The sequence below is a fragment of the Furipterus horrens genome, unplaced genomic scaffold (genome assembly GCF_987537825.1).
Source record: "Furipterus horrens unplaced genomic scaffold, mFurHor1.1.pri manual_scaffold_9, whole genome shotgun sequence".
In the NCBI taxonomy this organism is placed as follows: Eukaryota; Metazoa; Chordata; class Mammalia; order Chiroptera; family Furipteridae; genus Furipterus; species Furipterus horrens.
Window position 1 is genome coordinate 72,710,487 of NW_028327179.1, and position 8,241 is coordinate 72,718,727.

The following is an 8,241-nucleotide window of genomic DNA, read 5'->3' on the forward strand; positions in this document are numbered from 1 at the left end:
TTATTATAGAATTTTTATGGGTTGGTGACTTACATTTACATTTTTAATCCATTTTGAGTTTATTCTTGTGTGTGATGTGTGAGGGTGGTCTACTTTCATGTCTTTCCCATGTATCTGTCCAATTTTTCCAACACCATTTTTTGAAGAGACTGTCTTTACTTCATTGTATGCTCTTGCCTCCTTTGTCAAGTATTAATTGACCATAAAGGCATACGTTTATTTCTGGTCTTTCAGTTCTGTTCCACTGATCAATATACCACTGATTTATATGTTCTTATGCCATTGCCTGACTTTTTTTATTACAATGGCCTTGTAATATAGTTTGATATCAGATATGTTGACACTTCCAACTTTGTTCTTATTTCTCAAGATTGCTGAGACTCTTTGGGGTCTTTCTTGGTTCTTTATAAATTTTTTGAATGTTTGTTTTTGATCTTTGGAATATGCCAATGGTACTTTAATAAGAATTACATAAATCTATAGATCGTTTTGGGTAATATGGACATTTAATGATGTTAATTATTCCGATCTTTGAGCACAGAATATGCATCTACTAATTTGTATCTTCACCAATTTCTTTCTTCATTGTCCTATGGTTTTCCAAGTACAGGTCTTTTACCTGCTTGGTTAAATTTAGGCCTAGGTACCTTTTTTGCTGTTGTTGTTGCAATAGTAAATGAGATTGTTTTCTTAATTTTCCTTTTCAATAGCTCATTGTTGGTGTGTAAAAATACCAATTTCTGAGTACTAATTTTGTGTCCCTCTACTTTGCTAAATTCATTTATCAGATCTAGTAGTTTTTGGGTGGAGTCTTTAGGGTTTTTTATGTACCGTATTATTTCATCTTTAAATAATGGCAATTTTATTCCTTCTTTTCAATTTGGATATCTTTAAAAATTAATTTAAGTCCTCAATGGAGGATATGTTTATTGATTTTAGTGAGAATGACAGTTGGGCAGTGGGGAAAGAGAGAGCAAGAGAAAGAGAGAGAGAGAGACAGAAAGAGACAGAGAGAGACAGAGGCAGAGAGACATTGATGTGAGAGAGAAACATTGATCAGTTGCCTGCTGTGTGTGCCTTGACCAGAGATTGAACCTGCAACTTAGGTATGTGTCCTAACTGGGAATCAAACCCACAACCTTTTTGTGTGCAGGCTCATGCTCCAATCAACTAAGCCTCCTGGCCAAGGCTGAAGGCCTTTTATTTCTTCTTCTTGTCTGATTATTGTAGCTAGGACTTTCAGTACTATGTTGAATAAGAGTGGGAAAACTGAACATCCCTGTCTCATTCCTGATCTTAAGGGAAATGTTTTTAGTTTTGGCACATTAAATATAATGGCCTTTATTATGTTTTTTTTTTTTTTTTAAGATGGTCACACATCTGCCTTTATTATTAGCAGCAGACAGGACACTTCCAATGATAGTAAAAAAATTAATTTACAAAAGCAGGGATTCAGTGAAGCTGCCTGGTTGGAACCCTTGGGAGCTCACACGTAGATGCCGACCCACAGCAGCAGGAAGAGGACCCCGAAGCCCATGAAGAGCGAGGCCACCAAGGAGATGAGGAGCTCTTTGTAGATGTCACGAGTGTACTTGGTGGAGGTGACCTCGTAAACGAAGAACCAGGCGGTGAAGAACATGCCAATGGCCAGCAGTACCACCGTCAGATGGGGGAAGACAGCTGGGTTCACCGGGCTCGTGTATCTGCTCATGGCCTCAAGCTCCATTTTGCCAGGGGTAGTGTAAACCGCTGCTCCGCCACAGGCCCTTTATTAAGTTGATGTATGATTTCTCTATTCCCACTTTGGTGAGAGTTTTTCATCTAAAATGGGTTCTGGTTTTGATCAAATGTTCTTTCTGTATTTATTGATATGATCATGTGGTTTTATCTTTTATTTTGTTTATGTAATGAATCACATTTATTTGTGAATATTGTACCAAACTTGCATCCCCAGAGTAAATCCCACTTGATCATGGTGTATGGTCATTTTAATGTATTGCTGGCTGAATTTGCTTTCTAATATTTTGTTGAGGATATTAACATCTATGTTCATCAGGGATATTGGCCTATAATTTTTTTTATTTTTTAGTGTCTTTATCTGAATTTTGGAATTAGGATAATGCTGGTATTGTAAAAAAAGTTTGGAAGTCTTCCCACCTTTAAAAAAATTGTTTTGGAGTAGTTTGAGAAGGATAGGTTTCAGTTCTTCTTTGAATGTTTGGTAACAGTTGCATGTGAAGCTATCTGGTCTAGGACTTTTGTTTCATGGGAGTTTTTTTTTATTGATTCAATTTCATTAGCTATAGTCAGTCTATTCAGGTTTTCTGACTCTTCCTGAGTCAGTTTTAGAAGATTGCATGTTTCTAGGAATTTATCCATTTCTTCCAGAATGTCCGGTTTGTTGTTATACATTTGTTCTTAGGTTTTTGTGTGTGTGTGTTTTTTTTTTTTTACAATTCTTTGTATTTCTATGTCAGTTGTTACTTCTCCTCTTTAATTTCTGATTTTATTTATCTGGGTCCTCTCTCTTTATTTCTTGATGAGTCTGGTTAAAGGTCTGTCAATCTTGTTTATCTCTTCAAAGAAGTAGCTCTTGGTTTCATTAATCTTTCATATTGCTTTTTTTTTTTAGACTATGTCATTTATCTTGTCTAATCTATTATTTCCTTCTTTATACTTACTCTGGACTTTGTTAATTTTTATTTTTCTAGTTCTTTTAGATGTAAGGTTAAATTATTTTTTTTGAGCTTTTCCCTTGAGGTAGGCTTGTAATGCTATCAACTTCCTTCTCAGGCCTGCTTTTGCTATGTCCCATAGATTTTGGGTTGTTGTGGGTTTATTCCACTTTTCTCCAGTTAACTTTTGATTTTTTCCTTGGTCTCATTGTTAACCCATCCATTGTTTATTAACATGTTATTTAGCTTTCATTTACTCAGCGGAGTAAAGCAGGGCTGCGTCCTCGCGCCTACGCTGTTCGGAATCTTCTTCTCCATGCTCCTCCAATACGCCTTTAAGGACTGCAGCGAGGGTGTCTTCATTCACACCAGATCTGATGGCAAGCTCTACAACCTGGCCCGTCTACGAGCCAAGAACAAAGTCAAAGAGGTGCTCATCCGTGAGATGCTCTTCGCCGACGATGCAGCTTTGACATCACACTCCGAAGAGGGACTCCAGCAGCTAGTCACTTGCCTTTCCCATGCATGCAAGGAGTTCGGACTAGCCATCAGCCTGACGAAGACGAACGTTATGGCTCAAGACACGGGGACTCCCCCATGCATCACCATCGACGGGTACACCCTGGAGGTTGTCAACGACTTCACTTACCTCGGGTCCACCATCTCGAGCTCTCTGTCAGTTGACTTGGAGGTCAACCGGAGAATCGCCAGGGCAGCCACAGTTATGGCCAGACTGAACCGGCGAGCGTGGAACAATTCCAGCCTCACTGAGAAAACCAGACTGCGCATCTACCAAGCCTGCATACTCAGCACTCTCCTCTATGGCAGTGAGACGTGGACCACCTACGCAAGGCATGAAAGGAAACTCAACAGCTTCCACATGAGGTGCCTGCGACGCGTCCTGCATGTCGCCTGGCAGGATAAGGTCCCCAACACCGAGGTGCTGAAGCGAGCCAATATGAGCAGTTTGCATGCAGTTCTTAGCGAGAGACGCCTCAGGTGGCTTGGCCATGTCAAAAGAATGGATGCAGGCCGTATCCCCAAAGACCTCCTCTACGGCGAGCTAGCAGAAGGCAAGAGGATGACAGGGCGCCCAAAACTGCGGTTCAAAGACATCTGCAAAAAGGACATGACACAATGCTCCATCAATCTCAACACATGGGAAGTTCAAGCAGACGACCGCCTAGCCTGGAGGCTCACGGTCAGGCAAGGTACGTCACGTGCAGAGGCTGCGCGCAACGAGGAGGCGGTCCAGAAAAGATCGAGGCAGAAGCAGCGTCAACAGCAGCAACAACGGCCATCTGCCTTCACCTGTAACAAGTGTGGCAGGGATTGTCACTCCCGAGTCGGACTGCACAGCCATTCTCGGCGGTGCAGATAGACTCTCAGGAAGCTACGCCATCGTCTCTCGAGACGGACGGCTGCCGACGACGACGACGATTTAGCTTTCATATATTTGAATGGTTTTGAGGGTTTTTTTTTAAGTAATTGGTATCTAGTTTCATACCATTATGATCAGAGAAGATACTTGATATGCTTTCAATCTTTTTGAATTTATTAAGACATTTTGTTTCCTCTATGTGGTCTATCCTTGAATATGTTCAATGTGCACTTGAGAAGAATGTATATTCTGCTGCTTTTAGATGAACTATTCTGTAAATATCAACTCAATTCATCCAATCTAGTGTTTTGTTTAAGGTTGTTGCTCTCTTGTTGATTTTTTTGTCTGAAAGATCTATCCATTGATGTCAGTATTGTGTTAAAATTTCCTACTATGACTGTATTGCTGTCAATATCTCCCTTAATGTCCACTAAATTTTCTATAAATATGTAGGCACTCTTACGTTGAGTGCATATATGTTTACACAGGTTATAACCTCTTGTTGAATCAATCCCTTTAGTATTGTCTTGTGACCTTCTTCATCTCTTGTTATGGTCTTTGTTTTGAAGTCTATTTTGTCTGCTAGAAGTATTGCTACCTTAGATCTTTTTCTCATTTTCATTTGCATGGAATATTTTTTCCCATCCCTTCACTTTCAGTCTGCATGTATCTTTTGTTTTGAGGTGGGTCTCTTGTAGACAACATATGTATAGTCATATTTTCTCATGCATTCAGCTATCCTGTCTTTTGGTTGAAGCATTTACTCTGTTTACATTTAAGGTTTTATTCATAGGTACTCATTTATTGTTATTTTATTTTTTATCTATGTTTCTCTCTCTTTTTTTCTTGTTCTTAAAGCAGGCCCTTTAACATTTCTTGAGATACTGTTTTGGTGGTCCTTTAGCTTTTCTTTTTCTTTTTTTATTTTTGTCTGGAAATTTCTTAATTTCACCTTCAATTTTAAATAGACTTGCTAGATTGAGTAGTCTTGGTTATAGGCCTTTGCTTTTTATCACTTTGCATTTTTCATGCCAATTGACTCTGACCTGAAGTATGTCTGTAGAGAAATCAGCTGACAGCTTTATGGGAGCTCCCCTGTAGGTAATTAACTGTCTTTTGTTTACTAGAAGATTTTTTTATTTTGTCTTTAATTTTTGTCATTTTAAATTATGATGTGTCTTTTTTGGGGGCCTCGTTGGTTTTATCTTGATGGGACTCTGTGCTTCCTGAAGTTGCGTGACTTTTTTCTTCACCAGGTTAAAGAAGTTTTCAGTCATTATTTTTTCAAATAGGTTTTCTATTTCTTGCTCACTCTCTTCTTCTTCTAGTACCTTTATGATGTGGATATTGTTATATTTAATGTTGTTTCAGAAGTTTCTTAGGCTCTTATCATTTTAAAAAATTGTCTGTTTGATGCTCTGCTTGAGTGCTTACTCTTACCTTGTTCTGTAAATTTCTTATTTGATCCTCTACTTCATCTAACCTGCTGTTGACTTCTTCTAGTGTTTTCTTCATTTCAGATATTCTACTCTTCACTTATGACTGGTTCCTTCTTATGATTTCTATGCTTTTAATATTTACTATCTCTTAGTTTAAGTTCTCACTGAGATCATCCATTTTTGCCCAAAGGTCCCTGAGCATCCTCATAATCACTGTTTTTAAACTGTGCATTTTGGTATTTTTATTGATTCTATTTTAAGTATATTTTATTGATTATGCTATTACAGTTTTCCCAATTTCTTTTATCTTTGCTCCCTTCCACCCATTTATTCCCCTACCCTCCAGCAATCACACTTCCCTTAGTTCATATCCATGGGTCATGCATATAAGTTCTTTGACTTCACCCTTTCCTGTGTTATTCTTAACATTTCCCTGTCTATTTTGAGCATTCCCATTATGCTTCTTAATCTCTGCACCATTTCCCCATTTCTTCCCCTTCCCCCTCCCAGCCGATAACCCTCCAAATGATCTTCACACCTATGATTCTGTTCCTATGGTTGTTTTCTTAGTCTTTTTCTTTTTGGTTTTATTTTTTAGATTCTGTTGTTGATAGTTGTGAATTTGTTGTCATTTTAATGTTCATAGTTTTGTTCTTTTTTTTTTTTCTTAAATAAGTCTCTTTAACATTTCATGTAAGAATGCCTTGGTGATGATGAACTCCTTTAGCTTTATCTTGTCTGGGAAGCACTTTATCTGCCCTTCCATTCTAAATGATAGCTTTGCTGGATAGAGTAATCTTGGTTGTAGGTCTTTGCTTTTCATCACTTTGAACACTTCTTGCCAGTCCCTTCTTGTCTGCAAAGTTTCTTTTGAGAAATCAGCTGACAATCCTAGAGGCACCCTTTTGTTGGTAATTTTTTTCTTTTCTCTTGCTGCTTTAAAGATTTTCTCTTTATCTTTAACCTTTAACATTTGAATTATGATGTGTCTTGGTGTGGTTTTCGTTAGGTCTAGCTTTTTTGGGACTCTCTGTGCCTCATGGACTTGTATGTTTATTAATGACGTTTTCCTTCATTACTTTTTCATATCATTTTTCAATTTCTTGCCCTTCCTCTTCTCCTTCTGGTACCCCAGTGATTTGGATGTAGGCACATTTAAAGTTGTCCCAGAGGTTCCTAAACCTCTCCTCATTTTTTTCAATTCTCATTTCCTCATTCTTTATTTGTTGATTTTTTTTTCTCCTTGTGTTCCTAATCATTTATTTAAACCCTGGTTTCCATCCCTTCACCACTGGTTTCATGTGGATTTCTTTTGTTTCACTTAGCTTAGTCTTTGTTTCTTCCCTTATGCGTTTGCCATACCTAAGTATATCTGTCAAGCCTGTGAGCATCTTTATTACCAGTGTTTTGAACTCTGCATCTGTGAACTTGGTTATCTCTTCATCTGTTAGGTTGGTTATCTCCTCATCACTAATTCTCACACTGGAACCTTGATCTGCTCCTTCCTATGGGCTATACTTCTCTGTCTCCTCAACTTGACAGCCTCCTGTGTTTGCCTCTGTGTGTTGGGTAGGACTGTCACACCTGTTACATTGTAAGGGGCAGAGCCTTAGGTGTTCATCAGTGCAGGGGCGACCTGTTTTCTTATGCTGTGGCACTGTGTGTGGGAGAGGCATCTGAGACGGAACAATACCACCTGTTCACCACTTTCCCCTTTTCCACTAAACAAACAAATTCTACTGAGGGACTGGTCTACTCAGATTTTTTTACCTGACTTTTTAAAATGTGTGACTGCTTTTCATCAGCTGGCCCTGCTGCTGCACTGCCAATGCCCCTGGTGCTGCTGCTGTTGGTGTGGGTGCTGCTGCCCTGGAGCTGCTGGCACCACCACCTATGTCACTGCCTAGGTGCTGCCAGTGCTGCTGCTGCCACTGGTTCTTCTCCCCACTTCTTCTCTCCCCTAGCTCCATTTCTGCTACCTGTCTGGATGAGTATTTCTTCTTTATTTCTTAGTTGGACTTCCCTTCTGTTCAATTTTCTGGAACTTTTGATTTATTTTTAGAGTTTTTGAGGTTGATGTATTCTTTCTTAGTTGTGGAGGGAGATGTAGTGTGTCTGCCTATGCCTCTATCTTGGTTGGAAATTCTATTTATTGATTTCATTTTATTTAATATTTTTCTGGAGAATAATTATTGTTCTAACATTTGTGGCACATTTTTTGTCTCCCCATTTTGTGTCTGTGTATTAGCTAGATCTGTTTTGATGACAAACCTGTTATGATGGCTTTACAATGTAGTTGTCTTGTGGGGATCAGTGGCACAACCTTCCAGATCACCTGAGCTCAGTGTTCCAGGAATGTTTCTTGTGCCTTCTGTGCACCCTCCTTCTATAATTGAATCTTGAATGTTATTGGCCCTTTCATGGTTTGAGTTAACCCTCTGGCTGTCTGACTATAAGAATTAACCTTGATCACCATGTAGATGTTGTGCAGGGGCTGTCCTTTCAAGGTTGCATTGTTCCTAGCAAGGTATAGTGTCTACCAGAATCCTCATTTAGGTGTCCTGCTTATATGATTAGTTGGGTAGAGCTCTGATATGGTCTGAAGCCCTCCACTGGTTTTGGGTCTACTTAGGCAGGGTTCAGGTACAGGTTGATGTCAGACATGTGTGTAACCAGCCTTGGTCTACTTGTATGGAGCTACCACACCATTCACTCTTTGTGGCTGTGTCAACTGGGCCTAGGTGTG

The 8,241-nt window shown here is 39.2% G+C and overlaps 1 protein-coding gene across 1 annotated transcript; it reads right to left on the minus strand.

Moving 5' to 3' along the window:
- Positions 1 to 1,362: 1,362 nt before the first annotated feature.
- LOC150001919 (dolichyl-diphosphooligosaccharide--protein glycosyltransferase subunit TMEM258) lies at positions 1,363 to 1,758 on the minus strand. The gene has a single exon (XM_090286770.1). It carries the CDS (start codon positions 1,724 to 1,726, stop codon positions 1,487 to 1,489), a length of 240 nt encoding a protein of 79 aa, XP_090142896.1. The 5' UTR covers positions 1,727 to 1,758; the 3' UTR covers positions 1,363 to 1,486.
- Positions 1,759 to 8,241: the final 6,483 nt, after the last annotated feature.

Coding starts and splice junctions, on each gene's coding strand:
- LOC150001919 (XM_090286770.1), bottom strand. CDS start 1,726: ATGGAGCTTGAGGCCATGAGCAGATACACGAGCCCGGTGAACCCAGCT.